The 22,428-nt window shown below is 36.2% G+C and overlaps 1 protein-coding gene across 3 annotated transcripts in view; it reads right to left on the reverse strand.

The window, feature by feature from the left end:
- The window catches only part of dlg2 (discs, large homolog 2 (Drosophila)), a 42,768-nt gene that overhangs the window by 15,689 nt on the left and 4,651 nt on the right, over positions 1 to 22,428 (reverse strand). For 2 of the 3 annotated variants that reach the window (XM_024266492.2, XM_024266491.2), the window contains exons 2-11: positions 13,467 to 13,628; positions 11,175 to 11,228; positions 9,615 to 9,665; positions 8,588 to 8,712; positions 7,139 to 7,308; positions 6,232 to 6,368; positions 5,667 to 5,811; positions 5,267 to 5,408; positions 2,845 to 2,997; positions 276 to 432 (exon numbers count right to left, since the gene is read on the reverse strand). In XM_024266492.2, coding sequence (XP_024122260.1) covers positions 276 to 432; positions 2,845 to 2,997; positions 5,267 to 5,408; positions 5,667 to 5,811; positions 6,232 to 6,368; positions 7,139 to 7,308; positions 8,588 to 8,712; positions 9,615 to 9,665; positions 11,175 to 11,228; positions 13,467 to 13,628 — 1,296 coding nt within the window. Of the gene's footprint in view, positions 1 to 275; positions 433 to 2,844; positions 2,998 to 5,266; positions 5,409 to 5,666; positions 5,812 to 6,231; positions 6,369 to 7,138; positions 7,309 to 8,587; positions 8,713 to 9,614; positions 9,666 to 11,174; positions 11,229 to 13,466; positions 13,629 to 19,132; positions 19,801 to 22,428 lie in introns of those variants that run through there. The other variant, XM_024266490.2, reaches the window with a different exon arrangement.

Consider the following 22,428-nt stretch of genomic DNA (forward strand, 5'->3'; position numbering starts at 1 on the left):
TCTTTGTCTTAAAACCTGGATGTTAGATTTTCGAGTGCATATTGGGAGGGAGATCCCTTAAATAATGTATATTTTGTCATTTTATTTAGTTAAATCCAACATTGGGCCAAAAGGGCAACATTTCTGTTTGATTAATAGTTTGAAAGATTACATGAGTTTTGGGGAATTATGAAAAACATAACCCAACAATGACAAATAAAATAAATTATTTAGGTAGCAACATGATTTGTCTGACTAAGTCAAGCATTTCAAATGAAAGTGTGAATCTGTCTTACTGATAAGATTTGGTCGCCTCGTCTGAGCTCGCCGCTCAGGTCGGCGGGTCCTCCGGCGAGAATGAAGGAGACAAAGATCCCCTCTCCGTCTTCACCACCTACGATGTTGAAGCCCAGGCCCGTGGAGCCCTTGTGCAGAACCACTTTCCTGGGTTCCCTGTACAGACAGTCCAGATAAAACATCAGATCGGGGGCTTCGGTGGGCCGCAGCATCTTCAGCTGGAGTCAGAAAGGCGAGCAAAGATCACAATGAGGCGAAATCTTCCGTGAAGCTCTCCTCTGGCAAAAGCGAAGAATGTCAGAGCACCACAGGGGGACGGTGCTCTACTTAGGATGGCTTGGCCCAAATTCAGTTCTGAGGGGGAAAGGAACCTTTTTACACACACTTTCTATTTCTGTCTGTCTCACTCTTGTCCACACATAGAGATGCATGCAGAGGTAACTGTGCAAACACAATGAGAAAAATGGTCTTACTGAATACCACCTGTGTGGCTTTTTTTAACTGTTACAGGAAAATTCAGATTTTCCAGGAGTCGGTGGTCTACGCAGTTATAAAATTGGAATGGACTTTAAAAGTACATGCAAACGGTTTACACAAATAATACAAAAGATGAGGTTCTTACTACTGTAAAGATCTCTTAATAAGCTCCAGTAGATCAAACAAAACACCAACAGGGCCTGAAAGGTTTCTTTTAAGTCACAACTGCCCTCATGGGCGGATTCGGGTGGTCTGCAGGTGAAAAATGTGCAAACCTGTATGGAGCACGGAGTGAACACCAAAGTCATAAGTCGCTTGGTAATCCATGCTGCAAGCGACAGGTTGTAACAAACACTTGAAGTCCCACTCCAACTATATTTTTATCTATTGTAAAATCAGTAGTCTTTCATTTATGATTATGCAGTTTTTAGCCTCTATCATTTTTAAGACATATTTTCTGCAGAGCAAAAGTTAGCGTCTTTGTTTACACTCTCTCCCGCTAGCTTATAGCACCTCACATCCCAAGCTAACATTAGCATTGCAAAGAAAAAATGGTGAGCAACATCAGAGCTATCCAGCTGTACAGTTTTGATCCAGATGTCAGCTCAGATGAGGAAAATGAAGATGTTAATGGATCTAGTTGTCTGCAAGTGGATGCATCAGAATGGTAGCGGAGAAGGAGAGACTCTGGCTCACCCAGGCAATAGCTGCATCACAAACCTGAGCTTTTTCAACCCGCGGGTTTTCATCTGCTTCAGATCCAACACGATTTGAATAAAGAAATACTCAGAAACACAGTTTTAATCTTATATACAATTCTATATACAACTGCAACCTTTGGAAGTACTTGGTTTTATACATAAACTGGACTGACATAGTTTGTGTTCAGCAAAAACATGAAAACATATTGTGGTGTGATCTATGTTTTCCACATTATTGGGATTTAGATTGACATTAAAAAAACTATGGGTTATGGATTGAATTACCCGCTGGGTAAGTTTCTTCTTCTTAAAAAAAAACTTCAGTTGTTGTTGTTTTGTCTGCCAAAATAGTATGTAAAAAAAGTATTAAGAATTGGGCAAATAAATATCAAAAATTATGTACTGGTTTGTCTCATAAAAAGCAATGATGATGTAGAATTATTGGATATGTTTAAGGCCAACTTGTTCATAAAAACTTCTGAATGAAGAAAGTGATGACAAACACTGTGGAGAATAATCTCGTTAGACAAACATTTTGTAAAATTAAGAAGATGGAAAACAAGCAAATAAAAGGTTTTCAAACTTAATATTTGTGGATCTCTGAAACCAACATGTCTAAAACCGGGTTCAGTCAAGATCATGAGAGCTGGAGGAGAGGCAAACAAACGATGAAGGTTGTCTGGATGCAGAGAAACTAAAGAAAGGATGGATGAGGGGAGAAAACTCACAGAAGAAGATGTGAGATCAAAAAGGGGAGGAGCTAACACAAGACAGATTCCGAATTGGTTGGTAAATAACACAACTAAAGGTACGTACACATCAGGCGTGGTTCAAGAGCACGCTCAACGGGAGTTCTTGAACGCACTTTCAGTATATGGTGTTCACACAGGTCGGTCTCTAAGAAATACTGGTGCATGTACTCACAGCTGGAAGAGGCTTGAAGCGAAAGATTGTAAATTTTGCTCCAGGCTTTTTCTTTCACAACTCTATTCTGATAAATGAAAGATTTGGAGCCATATAAACTAACTAATTATCAATTTCTCGGTTGGTATATCTGCGTCTTGAAAAGGACACTACCCACATGTCACTACCAAACCCAAGGAGTTAGTTGGTCCAAGATCAACTGGTTTAACTTTCGGCGCACGTTCAATTGCCACGTATATCAGACGTAGAACCCAAAAGTTGACTTAAAAACGTGTGCAGCGACAAGTGAAGGTGAGAGTTTTGAAGCCAGAAGCGCTTACATCAACTTCTCATTGTAAGCGGTCGCTTGAACGCGAATTTCCGCGCCCGGTGTGACCGCAACATAAAAAAGAAACGAATAATGCAGAATGAATGGAAAAGTACACAGAGGGTAAGGAGAAGCTGTGATGAGGGTAGTGGAGAGTACCTGGCGTTTGGGTCAGGGAGCGGGTTTAAGTGACAGTTAGGTTGGGGGGAGGAGTGAAGGGGGCTTTTGTTGAAGTCTGCAGGGAAACTGTGTCGGGGGGAGGGAGCTTTTTCACAGTGTTTGTTCACAGTGCTGTAAACCGGCTCTGGAGGCCTAAAATGGGGGAAAGAAGACAGTTAAAGACATTTGTGTCCCTTAAAGGAGTAAGAAAGGATCTGAGATAAACACAGGGGACGACAGAGAACTTCATGCATAAGATACAGACGGTACTTTTAACTTTTAAATCAAAATATTTGCTTTTTTTCCTCTGCAAATAGTTTAAATCTGTGATTAAAACATTTACAACAAATAAAATAGAAAAATGCAATAAACATAAATTACTTCAGAAATTAACATTTCTTTTGTTCGTCTTATTTAGTATATAATTTTTCTTGTTGCTTCGAATAAACTGATTCCAATCCATGAAACAAAGTGTTTTCAAAAAATCTTTTTAATGTCGTAAATCTCATGTACACACACATACACACTCACCCCCATGTCTGCACACACAAAAAATGTACACACAAAAGCACGAGTAAGCACACACACATTTACAGAGGTAAACACACCAAGGCACACATCCAAAAATAAACACACACACATGAATACACTCAAAAACTCGCACACATGCATAGACACACATGTAAACACACAGAAACACACATCTGGATTGACACATAAACACAAAAGTAAACACACATCCAAAAATAACCACACATAAATGCTTACACACGTGAACACACTAAAAACACACCCACCCACACACACACAAGCAAACACAAACGCACACAAACATGCCCATATACACACAAATATAAGCACTTATTTGTAAACACTTTTTGAAAACAAATTTCAGAAACTGAACATGTCAAAATGTAGTTTTATATTCAGGAATGGATTGATTTATGGCTTTAGAAACTCTAAGTCTTTTCATTAAAAAAAAAACAGGAATCACAGCTTTTTGTTATTTTTGGAAACAAACCGTTTCTCTTTGCCTTTCAGCTGCTGATCTTCTGTGACATTTTCCAAACAGATTCAGTTTTAACTCCACACTTTCATCATGCGGTGAGCTTAACTTTATTTTGGAAGTTTCACAAACTAATTTTAGTGAGTAGATCTTCTCTGTAGCGTTTGTGGCATTTATGGGGACTCCTGCTGACAGTTAACATGAACTGCAGCATCAAGATCCCATCAATTCCTCCTCAGGAAGCTCCTCTGTCGTTTGTTGAGGCAGCAGAATCAGAGCTGCCTGAACCAGATCAGATTTGTGCTGAGGATCCACTCTGGAACTGATGTGCAATAAGAACATTGGATGAAGCGTAAAACATCCTGAATAAAATTCCATATTTTCTGCACAACGAGCTGCCTGAAGGTCAGAGAACTCATCAGAGAACAGATCATCTCCTTCATCCACAGAAACAAAGTGTACTTTGTGATTTATTTATCTCAATAATGTGCCTAAATGAATACATTTCTGCTTTTTTTAGTTTTGCTGCAGCACTGAAATCATAAAGTAACTTGCCTGAAAAGGTCTAAATCACAGAAAACTTAAGGGTTTTATTTCAATAGAAAAGGTTTCTCCTTTTGGGAAATTTTCACAGAAATATTGTTTGCTATCCATGAATTTTTAAAAATGCATTTGGTTTTCAGGGCTCAGGATAGAAGACCAGATAAATCTGTCCTGTTTAATGTTTTTTAACCTATTTTATGTGTCCTGTCTGTCAGTGTTAACTAGGTAAAGGGGTAATGATAATAAAATAAATAAAATTACAGTTCACACAACAACAGATAAGCAATTCATAGTCATGTATTAACAGATGTACTGGTAATAATAATAAATGTTTTTACCTGTGAATCTTTAAAACACGACTGAATAAAATTAATTTCCTTTTTAGCTTTTGGTTTAATCTTTTTTATTTTTTTATTATTATTCTTTATAGTGTAGCATTTGTTTCAACTTTTGTTGAGTTAAAGTACTTTAAAATAAGGTAGGTTTTTCAAAAACTTGACAGAAAAGCTCAGGGTTGGATTTGCTGAAAGATCTTGTGCACATTACTCCCAAATAAGAGTAAGGTTTGAGTAAAAATGTACAAATATGCCTGAAAAGCAGGCCTGACAGCCATTAAAACTGTTTTATCTGTCACTCAAATGGTCACACTTTAAATTGTTCTAAATGTGAAATATCCTAAAAAAAAAAAAAAAGATTTTGCTTTACCAAACTAAATATTAGAGACAAGTTGTGGAATTTTTGTGTTTTCCAAAAATATTTTTAGAAAATATGAAACTTCTCAAAAGCATGCATGAAACAGGAGGAGCACATTTCTAACAGTAGATCTTACAGCTCAACAGCAGAAAATAAAAAAATAAAAATATGCAGCCCAACCTGCTTATTTCATCTTCATCCTGCAGGTGCATATTGAGGGGGGAGTGACTTCGGGGGGAGGAAGAGCAAAGACCCGATCTGAAGTCTGATGTGCGGCAGACGACGGGAGAGGAGGTGAGACTTTCCATCGTAGGAGAAAACGCTAAGGACAAAGATGGAATTAAAAAAAAATAAATAAATCAGCCCATATGTGGATGACACCTTTATATTCTTCAGTAATATGTAACCATCTAAAGCTAATCACATTTCAGAATCTCCATCCTGTCAGAGATCTAGTTATTAATAAGACATTAAAACGCCCAACAATAAAAAGTCTGAACTGGAATAAACAAGCAGAGACAAACAAAACCTAAAAGTGGATAAAGAGAGGCCACTTTCATTGGAAGAAGTAAATACTTACAGCGTTTGACGTTGGAGAGCCCATACGGATCTGACAGGAAGACCTGTGTGGGTTTCCCCACTTTTAGAAAGACTTCGTCTGATGTGTTCTTCAAAATGGTCACAGCGTCTTCATGAGAAACTTCCTCCACACTGCAGTTATTTACCTGTGGACACAGTTCAAATGGTATATGAACTTGCTTCTCAAAGGATTGTTATAGAATGTATGTTTTCTTGACAGAAAGAATGCATTTTTATCTATAATTTGTGGCTTGACTTTTTTTAACCCCTCCCTAAAGCTTTTCCCCATCCAGCTGCAGATACTACACATCTGATAAACCAGTTAGAATCATTTGCTGCAGGGTCCGAACACACCTTCATCCAAATCCAAAGATATTCTCACTACTGATAAAGTTTTTGATGGCAGTTTGTGTGCAACTTAAAAATCTATCTGAAAATCTTTCAAGACGTTTCAGTAGATATTTGTTCTTCCTGTTTTATAATGGGATGGTTGAACTTTTTTAGGATGCACAGACTCAGTACAGCTGTTTACATATATTGTATTAAAAAAAAGTCACAAAGCTCACCATTAATAACCTGTCGCCAACATGCAGTCGGCCTTCTTTCTGCGCCGCCCCCCCATCGATGATTTTAGTGATGTAGATGCTGTTGTCTCCAGGGAGGTGCTGGTTTCCAACTCCACCTGCAATACTGAAACCAAGTCCTGTGTGGGGTTGAACAGGTGAAGACAGATGGTTAGCTTTAGCAAACATCATGTGTATCACAGAAGCTGCATGTTTCTAAATATTTATTTCTCTTTTTTTTTTTTAAAAGGCGTGAATCGGGAAAGTTGGGGGTGTAGAAAAAAAGTACATTTATTTTTATATTAAATACATTTTGACTTTATTTCTTACTCCTTTATTTTATTTATTTATTTATTTTGTTATTTTAAAGTTCTGTAAAAGGTTTTTTTTATTTCCAGCCATAAAAAATGACTTTGAATTGTCATTTGAAAAGTAATTCAATGTCCTATTGATTTGCAAATAAAATAATAGACAACTAATAAATCTTAATTAAGTAATTTTCCATTTTGGACTTTATATCCAATTCTAGTGTAATTCCTAAGTTGAACAATAAAGTTTTGGGTAACACTCTATAATAGGATTCCTTAACAAGCTTTATTAACACATTAACAAAAATTATTAATGTGTTTATAAGGTGTTAGTAAGACATTTATTAGCTAAATAAGCCAAATGAGGTTTATAAACATATTTATTAAGATTCATTAACATCTAAAGTGAGACCATTGTCCACAAAGGCCATATTCATAAACTGCTTAACAAATGTATGAACTATCTTTAGCATCATTATATTAAGTGTTTTGCAGTGCCTCATCTACATTTAGTTTTCCTTAAAGACAACAAAGTATCAAAGTGTGGCAGAACGGAACAACGCAGCTGAACTGATCAAAACGACCCGAGCTCTTCAACCCACCTTTGGGACCTTTGATGATTTTGATCTCGACGACAGTTTCTGGAGCGGGCCTGCGTCGACGTACGTACAGATGCACCACAGAACCTGCGATCTTCAGGGCCTCTACGGCTTTGCCGTGGGAGACTTCGGCTACGTCGGCATCGTTCACCCGCAGGATGCAGTCATTGACTCTGCAACAGCAGCAGCATCATAGGTTACAAAGCAAGTTTAGCTGAGAAAAACTTAGTTAAAGGTCTAACTGTAACTATGTATGAAAGAAATGTGTTCAAAGCAGACAAACAGAAGCTTGTAAACACACCTGCTGTAATTGGAGCATTTTTTACATGTGTTTTCTTTATTCGTACCGATCGTCCATTGTATCAACCTTATCGCGTTCTTATCATGGCGTCTAGTTCATACTAAGGTTGGCCAGTTTGGCTTGTGACTTTCTGCGTTAATTAATTAATTAATACGTTCATACTTTAAGTCGTACATATGTACGTAAATACATACATACAGATTAATTAAATATTTATTTTGGTCATGTGCAAAGTTTTTCTGTAGATTCCTTTTTTTATATAAATAATTTTGTGGTTAACTGTGCAGACAAGACAAGATATTTAGTACATAAAGTTAGCCCCGACTTACCAAATAACTATACTTTTAGAATGCAAATAAAATTTCTCTTTTTTATTTTTTTTTTTATTTTTATTTGCTAAACAATACAACAAACTAACAAAGAAAGACAAAACATGGAGAAAAAAAATGTGTATATATAAAAGAAAAAAAAAATAAAAATAAAAATAAAAAATGTGTACCAAATCAGTGAATGAACAGATGCATATCGTAAATAACAATGCGTAGTTTATCCTTCCTTTCTTCCCATGTTTCCTCTCCTCCCTTCTTCTCTTAGGGAAGGGTTACATTTCAAATGATAAATCATCTGCTCCATATCTTAATTGCATTAAAAAGTAAACATGCAGTGAATTTTTTTTTGTTATTTTTTAGCAAAATCTGAATGAAATGATGTCTAACCCCTTTTGTAATTAGAAAGTTGTTGTCTTTGAAATCCTGAGAGGCAGAAACAGCATGTTTCTGGATCAAATCATCATCAAATCATCTTCTAATCGCTATTGTACTATTGGCATAAAATTCTAATCATAGATGATGTTATCCGCTTGTGTCACATTTCACAGCGATTGAAGTGGTTTTCATCCGAAGACCTGATCAATCACAAATTACAAATCACTATGAAGTATAAACCGGGCCTAAGGTGCTGTTCAAATCTGTAACAATCTGTCAGCTTTCTGAGACCCTCCTTCTGTCTTTTGCAGGCTGTTTTGTACATGACGCAATTATTGATGGCAAAAACAGTGTTGCAAACATTTCTCATGTAGCAAAACACCAGCTAGCAATGGACCAACATGCGAGACGTGCTGCACATTATAGTGAAATAAGCAGACGACTGACTTGAGGCGTCCATCCTCGGCTGCAGCTCCTCCAGGGATGATCTTGGTTATGTAGATGCCAGGGTCTTCCCCAAAGTGGGGGTTGTCAGTCCCCCCAGCTATGCTGAAGCCCAGCCCTGAGTTACTCTGCAGATACAAACGGTCAGCAATTACAAGAACTATCGAGTAGATACGTCTCAATAATGATACAATAGAGAAAATTGTTAGTGCAGAAGTGTGAATATGAGTTGATCTACCTCACCTGTATGTGAATCTCAAGCATTCACATAAGAATCCAGATCTCTCAAACAAGCAAAGCACTCTTGTGAACCAATATAAGCTGCAGACGAACTACATTTTAAATAAACTTTCTCCTTTTCATAATAAAAACAATGAAAACTGCAGTTTCTTCAGAACCAATAAGTGCCAATTCCTCAAGAGGAAGTTGTAACTTTTAGGATTAATTTGCAGCCAAAGTTCCACAGACTGAAAACTTCAATTGAAAATCAGTGAATGGATTGGTTTAAATTAATTCATTCTTAAGGAGTTTTTCTCTCCATAATCCCCTCCTGCTTTTTCAGAACATGAAATACACTAAAACATCTTTGATGTCAGTTTTTAATCATTTTTGATAACTAAATATTGACATGCGGTTCAGAAGATCTGGACTTACTGGAACTAAGTGAACCAAACTGGATTTTTTTTTTGCTGTTTGATTGTTCTTAAATGTGAGTTGGTGCAAGTGAATGTCTTAAATAAAATTACTGGTACAAGATAAGATAACTAGAAAGGTCTCTACTTTCTAGGAGTTTTCCATTAAGATGTGATTGGTAACATGGAGCTTGTGGAAAAGGTGGAGGGAGATCTAGTGATCCCCTTTCCAAATCATTAAAAGAAATTAAATGTTGAGTAGATAAATACTGGGATGATGATCTAAAGATCTGTGCACAGTGATAGGTTGAAAATGTACACAGAATTGTTCATGACTGACTCAGACGCTTCTGTGTTTTGGAAAAGTTGTCATGAGAAACTGCATTTAAACTACTCACCCGTTCTAACGTGATTTCTTCAAAATCATACTGTGTTTCTACGCCATTGACCTGGAAAAAAAGAAAAGGTAAAAACAATCAAGACTGACTTTCAGTTTATGGCTCATCTTGATTTATTCTGGTCCTTAACATTGGTGTTTTAACTCCAGTGTTGACAATCTTTCAACTACCCAAATGAAAACTAAGAAAAGCAGCTTTGCTCTGATGTCCAACACTTTAGGTTAGAGGAGTGCTTACGTAATCCATGCAAATCCTCAGATTTGTCATTAGGCAACACTTTATGCTTCATGTCGATGCAAAGTCAATACGTCGAGCTGCTATCCTTTGCGCCCAAATCAGCGGATTCGCGTACAGTCGAAGTTTTTGGGTGTTGCCAGCGACATTTACAGTGTTAAACGGTTTCTATTAGTACGACGCCGTATTAGGGCCACCAAAAGAAGAAAATACTACTAAATGTATTACTAAAATATTACAACTTGTCATCTAGTAATATTTGGAAGCGCCTTTGTTTGATTATTAATCTTTTATTGCAGGATCTCTGCAGAGCCCATTGATGAAGCCATCGACATCCTCACAGCTGTCCACTTCCAACCATTTCTTTCTCTAGGAAAGACAAGATGTTCTCCAACTCTGTGCGATATCTCCATCTGAAGAAGCCTACTTTTCTGAATGTTCTTGTGCTAAAGTAACAAACTATTTTCATTCCTCTTTGGGGTTTTATGTTCAAACAGGAAGTTTCATTTGGAGCCCTGGACGTATGCATCACTGTTTTTTATCCTCCTTTGCTGGTCCTTCTGCACATGACAGAGACCATGACATAAGGTGGCGAATGGACTTCTGGGTATGTGAACTGGAAGGGCAGAATAAAGTGGTGGTCCTGCAGACATGTGTCTCTGAGCTCCTTATTTAACGTATGAAATTCTGCATTACCAACACTGAACCCCGGAAAGCCGTCTACACTAATAATGATTTGATTTTGAGTTTCCAAAAGGTTCAGAATTTCTTTTGTTTTTGACACCAATCTGGAAATAAAGCTTCACATCTTCTTTGGTGCTTTTCTGGTTAATTTACGACTTTTTTTCTAGTAAATGTACAACTTTTTCTCATAAATTTATAAGATTTAAATTAATAAATGTACAACTTTTGTCTTGTAAATTTACAATATTAAAAGAAATACATTTATGAAATTTTTCTAATATATTAACAAGATTTAAAGTAATAAATTTAGGACTTTTTTCTCAGAAATGTAAGAGATTTAAAGTCATAATTACATTTTTTGGTTTGTAAACTGACCCTAAAACTCTCGTAAATTAGAGACTCAGCCCAAGAGAAACATACCTAGTATTTCAACAGCAGCGATGACTTTTGTTAATAGTCTGGCTGCAAAAGTCCAAACAGCAAAAGAAGCTCACAAAAGTGAGTAAATGCAGCCAAATAAACATCACACCTCACATACTTCGTAGTTACATTCCTACTGTTACGTTTTGGTTCTTTTTCCCACCAAATGGAGGTGTTGCCCGCACACCTGAAGAGATTAAAGTGTTGTGGCAAAACACTCACAGTAGGAAGTGACTCCAAGTTTTCTGTGTTGACAATTATCGGAGCCGGACTGGCCTGTAAAAGAGAAACACCTCAGTTATTGTGGTGGTCAACATGAAAATACAGGAGCATAGCAGCAATTCATGACTTTGATTTGTTGGACTCATACATTCGTTTTTTCCTTGAGTTCAAACTTGGCTTTGATTGGTTCTTACCTAGCTGCAGCTTCTTAGATCTACTGAAGTCTATGGCTTCATGTTTCACTGTCAGAGTTTATGTGAGGACAACGTCTTTATGTAACAAACATGGAGCCTCCTTTCTATAAAAACAGTGGTGTTCTACCCGGCTCAGTGACTGATGATAAAAAGGAAGGACTCAGAGAAACTGTTGTTTAAGGAATGTGTCTGTAATTAATGTTTTGGGTGGGCACAAATGTTGCCATGGCTTATGGGAGTGTAATGTGAAACATTCATTCCAAGTCATAAAGCAGGCTCTTCTCAGAATGCACTGTCCAATATTTAAACCAGTTATTTTATTTTGTCTTATTGAAATAAAGTAAAATAGGTATAAGTCAAAACATGTCAACATATATAAATTATACCCACAAATATTTAACCATATGAACAAAACAATTTGTAGCCACAAAATTTAAAAAGATCTAAATTTAATTTTACTTCCGTATTTCGTGATCTGTTGGATAAGAAAATCGAAGTAAAGTAAAACTGGACAGAGAGTATGATTGATTTTAGGCTGGGAATGAGCTAAAAATGTATTCTTACGATACTTCCAAGACCCAAATAAACAGGATATTAATTTTCACCAGGAAATGTGCGGTCGATTTATTCACCCAGGGGTCTAGAAAACGTATTACCAGTGCTATTGAAATTTTGTGTCTGAAAATTTGTATTTTGTTCACACAATTTTACTTTATTTAGCCAAAAATCAGTATTTTATATGTACAATTTAACTATTTTGTAGTTACAAATTAGTATTTTTTGTACCTGGTTCAATATTCCATAATCATAAATTAGTATTTTTGTACTTTTTTCACTATTTTGTAGTCACAAATTACCGTAGTATTTTTTTTACTATTTTCACAATTGTGTAGTCACAAATTAGTATCTTTGTGTACCTTCTTAACTCTTTTTATAACATTTTTTTTTTTTACTTTTTAACTATTTCATGATCACAAATAAGTTTTTTTTTTACTTTTGAACTATTTCATTAACAAAAATTAGTATTTTTTTGTACTTTTTAACTATTACATTATCACAAATTAATACATTTTTGGTACTTTTTAGTTATTTTATGGTCAGAAATAAGCATTTAGTACATACATGTTAATGATTTTGTGGCCACAAATTACATTTTGTTTGTTTGTATTATTTTACTGTTTTTTGGATATAGTTTTTATTTGTGCACATTTTTTACCACTTTTATAGCCACAAATAAAAGTTTTGTTCGTATGTCTTGAATTTTTTGTAGTTGTAAATTAGAAATACATTCACATGATTCAACATTTTTGGCAACATTATTACATCATCAGACCGGCTCTGTATATGTGTAACATTTAGTAGTTCGGCAGGACTGCCATATTAAACAACAGCATCAGGACAAAACCTCCATTACATACTTTTTTAAGAAAATTAAATAAAGTTAGAACTACGTAAAGAAGCCGAGGCAGCTTGGAAAACATTTTCCCATAAATTATAAAAGCAAAGTAAAAATTTTCAGCGTATTAAGAAGCCATATATCAAGAGATTTTGGGCATGCAGAAGTATTAGAACAGTATTTAGAACTGAATGAACATCAGGTTTTACAGCATCTGTAGGTTTGTTTTTTCTCTCTTTTATGGCAGTATTGACTGCTGTAGTGATGATGTTGTAATGTTGAGAGTAAAATTACTTTATGAAGAGTTTATATCTCTTTATTTTACAGTTCATCTTTAATTCAATAAGCAGGCCTGTGGATCTGAAACTTCAGTTTCACATACATTAATGAAGCCTTGAACATCTTTAACGCATTCGTGGAGCTTTTATGTTCCACATTTCATGTGGAAAAAAGAGGCTTTAAGGCTGGAACCCAAATCCCCTCTGGCACCTCATCGATTAAAGAAGCACAAAAACAAAATGCATGAAGGCGCATGAAAGCGGGCGTGTTCAAACTTGTATCATCTGCCCCCAAAACTACAAAGACTGATGAATAAAATTAATCATTTACTGTATGTGTGGGAACCTTTTTAGCAAGATGTTACACTGTCTCTACTGTGAATGTACAGTACAATAAAAAGACACATTTCGAATGAGTTCTAACCTTGAGAGGGGAGATGTGTGAGTGGGACACGTATCCGTGAACATTCTCAATCTCAGAGAGACTTTTCTCTGAAACGTGCACAAGCTCCGGAGCGTGCGACTCGTTGAGTCCTGGGAACCCCTGACTGGGATTAAGAGGGTCCTCTTCTTGGCAGCGGAGTTGCTATGAATGGAAGAGAGGGAACAAAGTGGAAATTAGAAAATATAAAAAACAAATAGTATTTTAATGTTGGTAACAAATACATGACGTCCTTTGAATTTGAGACAAAAAATCCTGAGGGGAAAAAAACCCATATTTAATTGATGTTGGGGTCTACATTTTTACCAAATCACCTGTTGTGGTGAAAGTATTGTTTTTTTTAAAGGGGGTCAATCAATCAATAATCCTTTATTACTCCCACAATGGGGAAATTCTCTCAGCGATGGGCAGCAGCCGCTGGATGGCGCTCTATCGCCCAGAAAAGACACATGAGAGTACAGGAAAGGAAAGATGTCAAAAATCAAGTATCTTCAGCCCGTATCGCAATAGGGCAGCATGAGTTAAAAGTACAAGCTACATCAACATTGAAGCACATTAATTTCACGAGACGAAAAGGTCCACAAAATATATTTCTATAATTAATATATTTAAAAAAAACTATTTCTGATTTAAAGTCCCCCTATGATCATTTTTTTATTTTAAAAAAATGTTCTCAGTAGTGTTTTAATTTTGATTATGAAGTTTTTAACCAAATTCCCACAAAATAAATGTTTTGAAAAGACATTTTTCATGTTGATCTGAAACCTGGGTCTGCAAAATCTCCTCTGAGGGGGCGTGGCTTTTGGAGCTGAGCGAAGCTGCTCGGGCTTTCCCTTGTGTGCTTTTTTTTTCATAACTCTCTGTGTTTTTAATGTGTATTTTATTTGCTTTTATGTTAAAGGGCCCCTATCATGAACACTCTACTTTTCAAGGTTTTAAATGCATTTTACTGTCCCTTCCTCTCTATAAAGAACCCCAAAGCAGCATTTTGATCTGTTCATGCATTTAAGAGTAATCCTCTAAGAACTTGCACTGTCTGCAGCAGCTCCTCCCATACCCACGAAAACAAGTGGGTGGAAACGTGCTGACATAAGCACGATGCCAACCGCTTCTTCCAGGAAGAGTCTGCTCTGATAGCTCCGCCCCCAGTCTAACACAAACACTTAATTTCTCCACAGAGCTAGAGTTGATCAGCAAAAAAAAACTTCATTTTAGATGTGGAATACCGTATATCTTCCAGTTGTGTCCTGTCTTCAATAAATTCCAGCTCAAACAGGTGTTTGTTACTTTAGACGTGGCGCTCCTTCAACACACTCCCACCCTCACCCCACCCCTGGTACATACACTGCGTTGTGAGGCAGTGTAGCGATGGTCGGGCCTACTAAAGGCAACGACCACATGAGGGCACTGCTTTAACTTTCAACACGCGTTTAATAGATGTGCATTATGTACGTAGAACCCGATAAAACACCTAATAACTCGGCAAGTAACGTGACAACAGAATTTTCTCAAATGATCCTGTTGAAAAGTTTACATATCATGATTACTTTGTTTTGAAAATGTGCAGACAAGCTAATACTAAGGGGTTCGAATGAACGGTAGCTAAAGGTAACCATCCTCACCTGTGATTCGTTCGCCTGTAATCAATGTGTGTGAACAAAAAGTTTTGGAGTTTCTGGGCTCCCAACAAACCATTGCATCCTTCATCCAGTGCTGCACTGACATTTTTGGATCCTGAGTCATGGGGAAAGCTAAAGAGCTGTCAAAAGATCTATGGGAAAAGGTAACTGATCTATACAAAAGAGGAAAGGGATATAAGAAGATTTCCAAGGAACTGAGAATGCCAGTCAGCTGTGTTTAAACTTTGATCAAGAAGTGGAAAATGGGAAGTTCTGTTGAAACCATGATTACAAAAAAGTTTATGCCACAACTCCCAGTAAAATCTTAAGGGATGGAAAGAAACATCTACAAATAAATTCAGCTGTGACCCACGACTCTGAATCCACACTGGGATTTGGATGCTTCAAGATGTCCAATAAGAAGGTAGATAAAGAAAAATGGGCTGCATGGTCGAGTCACCAGAAGAAAGCCTTTTTTTTTTGCATGAATGCCACAAAATAGCTTGCTTGCAATACGCCAAACAGCTTCCTAACTACTGGACCAAAGTCATTTGGAGGGATGAGATCAAGACTGAATGGCCACAAGGCACCGGAAACATGGTTGAAACTGATGGCAAGATGAATGCAGGACGTTATCAAAAGATACTGGAGGAAAACTCTTCACCTTGAGGGCTACGCGTTGAAGTTCACCTGTCTTTGGTTCAAACAGAATAAGGTGAAGCTTTTGGAGTGGCAGTGTACATCTCCTGACCTCAATATTATTGAGCCACTCTGGGGAGATCTCAAACGGTCATCAACTGTGAATAGGGCCGTTTGGGACGTTTCTGCTGTCATTATGATTTAAAAAGTAGTAAAATCCAATCACAAACAATGAGTGGAAATAAAGTTTTTGTGTTATTATTATTATTCTTTGAAATATAGCCTAGAATTCATAATTTTGTTCAAAGTTATCTAACCTATGAGCACAACTGTATGTAGACAATTGTCATTTAAAGTATTATTTATGTAAGTTATTTTGATATTTGTTCATGTATCACAAGTCATATTGTCAATGCAGTAATATCGCACATAGAAAGTTTTCCTCAAATCGTGCAACCCTACTTGGAACTGTGTTGAATCTCTATGTTTTAAAAAGGGCCAGTTCATTAAGGGTGTAAATAATAAGGTTAGTACACACTCAACTAAGAAAAGGGTTCAGCTTTGGGTTTGTTTGAGGTTACATCCATGTACTTTCAAAAACCAGAAGAGTTTTATGGATTTACAAACACAACAGTTGTGACTTCGTGTTGTGAAATCATTCAGTACAAGTAACTCTTCCTGACTAGCAGAAACTGTGAAGCAATGCAGAGATTTACACTTATTTTCTCTCAGCAGAACAGGCAAACCTGCATCTGTGATCTTGCAACTTCCCTTGATGCATTTGTTACAGATTTTTTTAAACCAAAACAGCTCACGCGTTCTGCTATTTTTAAGAAGGAGCCTCAATCAAGTGCCATTGTGCATCTGAATGGATCAAAAATAAAAGTGCACACATTTAAACTACATTTGATTATTTTTGCTGTATGTTTTACTTTTGAAACAATACAGGAAATTTGAAAGGCTGAAACATTTTCATAAAGAAATTAAATCAATAATTTTAAAAATAAAAAAAATGATCTGGAAAATGAAAAAATGGCAAAAGCTTTAACAATAAAAAGATGAAAAATAAGAAAATAATATCTAAAAATGGATAGAACATTCATAGAATGCTTAAGAAAAAAGGTTTTGGATGTAGCTTTTATTGTGAACACCTAATTTGTAACGCAATTAACATATAAGGTTACTACATAAAAGATTAAAAAACATATATCCTGAGTAAAAGTAAAAGAGCCCAAAGTATATCAAACTTAAAGTTTGAATGACCTTTTTGGTGTTGATTGTGCTAAAGCTATTAGCTAACAAATGGTATTTTTAAGTATTTCAAGCTTTATTCTTCTTCTTTTTACATACATAACACAAATATTGTAAAACTGTTAGATAAAAAAAGCAAAGCATCAGGAATTTTCAAAAGAACTTGACATTTCTAATATTAGAATTAATGAAAAAGGAAAAGTCTGCAGATTGCTTTTATTTGCCAGAAAAATCTGTGTGCTACAGAGGCTTTCATACCCTTACAAAAAATATCCCAAAGAGTCAAAACTTCTCGCAACCAATTAAACCTAAAGGAGACTCAATGTGCAAAGTGCATGCAGAGTTTTCAATACTTCATTTGTGTAACCCTCTTCTGCACAATCACCTAAAGATGCTTCTGAGGAACATCAATAGTCAGTTTCTTAGGATCACTGACTGTTGCAGAAGACTGCATGGCCTCCTTATGATTGTTGTGAAAGAAATGCAATACCTCTCTGGAAACACTGAAGGCCCAGAACCTTTGTTAGATCATAGAAAGTGCTTTGTTCTAGTTTGTAAACAACTTCAGGGTTGCATTTCCAATCTGGTCTGTCGTTCAGGGAAACACCCCACCTCTTAAATTGATATTGAAACCACAACTGCCTTTACAGAAAACTACATGATTTCATTCATTTTTAAGAAAACAATTAAATTACTCCAAAGATCTTTTCATTTATTTTAAAAATGTTTTCAATGGTCATTTAATTATGATTATGCTTTTTTTTGTAGCCAAAATAAAATTAAAAAAAAAAAAAAAAAAACAGTTGGAGCAGGACAGGGAGCCCGTGGTTCGCCGATTGTAGCTTGCATGTAACACCTGCTTCTGTTTCACCACAATTCGAATAAATAAATGTTTAGAAATTGAATTTTAGGCTTAATTTTTTTAGACATGTCCTAGATTGTGGGAAATGTGCTACAAGAATATGATAGAAACACTATTTTTATTAAATTATTTAATTAATTTTCACATTTTTAATTAAAAAAAATTCCATTAATAAATAGCTTAAAACAGCAAGAATTGGATCAAAGGATTTAGGGTTGTGTATTGGCAAGAGTCTGGCGATACTTATAACAATACCTGGCTCATGATGCGATATGTATCGCAATATCAGGACTGTATCAGAAGAATTTTTCATAAATTTTTAATCAGTATGACTCTACCTGAATATTAATTCATTGTAATAAAATTATAAAATACATTTTATCCACATTAAAAAAATATATTTTATGATATAAATAATTTCATATCACAATAACGATATATATCACGATGTCATTACTTACTTTTCTCTGACTGAATTTTGAAATGTAACTGATAACAAAACATGTTTAAAGTGCACAACAGTTTTAAGTTTCTTAGAATGAAAACACAATTCTGCACAAAAGTTCAGCAGTAAAAATAAACAAATAGAAATGACAGAAATGACAGAAGAGGAATAGACACTTTTCTATTGGCCACACAATATATTTTATCATATTGTCCAGCACTAATGGCAGGAACGAGGCACCGATTTTTGATTCAGTATCCATTCCGAGTAAAAAAAAAGTTAAAAACAAATAAAACGATATTTAAATTGATAAGTATCGTCAAATGAAGTATCACGATATATCACAGAATAGAATAGAATTTTTTTTGCCTACCCCTCAATAGGATTTATTAATATATATATATATATATATATATATATATATGTTGTTGTCATCCCCATGTTTTTTTTCATGGTGTTTTCCTGCAGCCTCCCTTCAGTCAATTACACAACAGCGATTTTCCAGCAGAGCATCACCTCTTCCCGTCACCTGTTTCTCACAGTCTCATCTGCACAGGAGTTCCCGTTTGATTCAAACCGCATCACCAAGCGGCCCCCCCTCAAACATGAACGGCTTTCACGCACTTATCACTGAATGGATGTTCAGCTGACAGGAGCAGAGAGGGGAGGGGTGCTGCTGGTGCGCTGAAGAAGAGACTGGAAGAAAGATACTTTCTGCAGTTTCAACTCCAACCCAGCCACCGAGCGAACCACTTCCCGAGCCAAAGCTGCCAACAAACGCGGACAACACCAAGCGGAATTCATCTCTCAACTGTTAAAAGTGTTTACTCACCCCCACGATTTTACCCCTCTCCTCCTGCATGTTCGTACATCAAGCTTTTTGTGTGTACGCCGGGGGGGCTGCGTGTGTGGAAAATTCTGCCCGCTACTGGAAAAAAAAGTACTCACATGAAAACTACCGCCCACTGTGTTGCAGCATAAAGTCTACGGAGTAAAAATATGTGTGGAAACACGGGCAGTGTTGTGATAAGAACTATTTCTATATTGCTGCATCGCCAACTGCGACAAAACCCCGACACCCCGCCCCACTGTAGCGGTTTTTTTTTTTTCAACCAAGTAGGAACCTTCCTTGGTGGTCGTCGTTTAGCCCGGTCATTTCAAAGAGTGACACAAGCGCGGGAAAAGGAAGTTCAAATCAAAATATTTAATGAAAACCCGTGATATACTCTAATTTTATCGAGTTTATAAATTGTACGCTGTCTTTGGGCCAAATATAGTTATTTTTATTATTATTATTAGCAAAAGCCTTAAATTTTCTTTGTTTTTTCAGTTATTCCTTAATTATCATAACAAAATGAAAGAATTGCGTAGTAAATGAATTAGAAAAGGGTTGTAATTTTACAAGAGTAAACTCTTAAAATTATGAGAAAAATGTTGCAATTTAAAAAAGAAAAAGCCGTTCTTTTTTGAAAGAGACTATCCTCAGGTTATTTACTAAATACTTTCGCCAGTGGGATTTTTTTTTCTTGGTCTCATGGACACAGAGGAAGTATTAGCATTACGCTAATACATGCAACCAATTACAATATTTAGCCTAGGGCGCACTTAAATGTGCAGACTATGTACATCTTGTACATCTTGGCTGCACAAATTGCATGTGGCTAACAAGAATTTCCATCAGTTTTTGGTCAAATGTAAATACGTACATATAACATCTGCGCTTTTGAAACTACTTAGTTGTGTGAGACTCGCATTAATCAATCAATGCAGCATTTTATGATTTTTTCTCTTATTCAAAGCAATAGATGTAGTAAATGTAGATAGGGCACTATGTAGTGCGTTCTCCATTTTGTAGTGCGGTCTGAATCTATATTCCAATTCCAGTTTCCTAGAAATATCCTAGAATTCTCTGTGAAAAAAAACAGTGTGCATTGATGCTCTCTAGCAGGGGAATATGGATCATAATGTATTGTTCTCATTTTTACTTCACTAGTTCATTTGTTGTTCATATTTTCTTAGTAAATAGACGGTTGCTTCATTGTATAATATTGTTTATTTTACTCATAATTCTACAAGTTTATCTAATGTAAAACTAATGTTTTGGTTTTATAATTTCAAAATTTATTTTTATAAAATGACGACCTTTTCACATAATTTTACAACTTTACTCTTTTTTTTTTTGGTTAACAATTTTTTATGGAATCATTTCAAATGACAGTTCAAAACATCAATCTAAGGACCCTGCCGACCCTTAACGGTGGAGCTCCCTCTGGGTCTTCCCGACAACAGCAATCAAATTGTGGTAACTTTTTGACTTTTTTCTCACAAATCTGCAACTTTTTTTTTCCCAAGAAATTTCAACTTTTTTCCTCCAATCTAACAAATTTACTGCTGTAAATGTGTTTGTTTTTTTTCCTTGATAGCGGTTGTCACAAACCGGGCAGACAGCTGGTTCCACGTGCAGCAGGTTTATTATCGGAGTTAAAAGTCCACAAAATTATAGCAGGGTCAGACAGGCAGAATTCATACACAAGCAGGGGATCAGCCGAGAAGAGAGAGTAGAGTAGTCAGAGTACAGGCAAGGTTCAGGGCAGGCGGCAGGCAATCAGAGGAAGAGAAGGGTCAGAGAGAGAGAAAATCATGTCTATGTATAAACACTCAGTACTGCAGGCAGGGTGACACGCACAAATACTTCACAGTGAGTGTGGCTCTGTGTGCTACTTAAGAAGCAGGTGGGTGATTGTCTGATTGGAGACAGCTGAGCAGGAACCAGGAACTGTGGGCTGGGGCTTCTGGGAGATGAAGTGCAGTAAGTACTCTGGTGACTGTTCCCGCTGGTGCCCAGAGGGGGAGTCAGAGCTCTGACTCCTGACAGTGGTCATGTTGTACACAACAGACTGTTAGGACCACTGTCATTAGTTTACTTGACATTATAGTAAGCATGTGAACTCAGACTTTAACATATGATAACATTATTACCAATCAAGAACTTTTAAAATGTTTACCAAAGCTAAGATCTATCTAAATGCCAAGATACTAGTTCAGGTCACCTATAAGATTCAGTGTGGCAGAAATAAAACTCACAAAATTCACTCAGTAGTGCTCACATCTAACCAAAAAATGGTAATTTATCAGGACAAAATAAAGTAAAGTAAAGTAAAGGTTTGTTGATTCAATTTATTGATCCACCCATCTGGAAATATATATATTTTTAAATATATAGTTATGCACAAACCAGAAGGAACAGTAATACACATCTAAAAATTCCAGTTTTCAAAACTAGAAAATACTCCCTTATGAAACCACCCTCCAGTGGTCATATGAAGAAATGCAGCTTTTAGTGGAGTTCGGGATGGAACAGTTTCATTGACTTTTCAAACAAAATTATAGTTCTTGGATCAGTTCAATACTTATCAACATTTTTACTGCCAGGTGCCACCTGGCTGCTATTTATGTGGAAAAAGAAAACGATAGTTCATCACAAATATTTTCTGCCAATGGTAAACATATTTCTTCAAAGAATCCCTATTCCTAAGTGGCTAAAATATTTCTTGCTTAGTTCGAATTAAATTATTTGAATTTTGTATTATTCTAGTTTACAAAAAAGTTTCAATTACGGTATTTTATTGATGTATGACAATATCTGCAGCGGCTTTGTACTTTAAATATATATAGTTCTGCATGTCTAATGTCGTTTTTGTCACACAAGCTTATTTATTTAAGTGTACGTTTTTGCATAAGTATTATTCAGATACATATTTAGTTTGTTGTTTGCTATTTTTCAGTTATGCAACTCATGTAATCTGCTGGCACATGAGAATTTATCCAATTCAACCACATTCCGACTCTGCAGCTGCACTGACCAAAGATAGATGAAAGTACTTTTCAAGTTTTAGCCGGGTTCTGCTGATATTTGCATGCCTTCCTATTTATACAGCACCCTCCAGTCGATGCAGAGGACTTGTAGCCTGATTCGTTTTTGCTTGCCCCCCATCTGCAGGAGACAAAATTACGAGCATGCTCAAACTCAATCTGCTGCTGTGACTGCAGCTTTGAACACCTGCGCAAACTCAGATCCAGATTAATCACAGCTGCAGAAAGACGCTGTAGCAGCACCAGTGGCTTGGG

This window comes from Oryzias melastigma, linkage group LG14 (assembly GCF_002922805.2).
Source record: "Oryzias melastigma strain HK-1 linkage group LG14, ASM292280v2, whole genome shotgun sequence".
In the NCBI taxonomy this organism is placed as follows: Eukaryota; Metazoa; Chordata; class Actinopteri; order Beloniformes; family Adrianichthyidae; genus Oryzias; species Oryzias melastigma.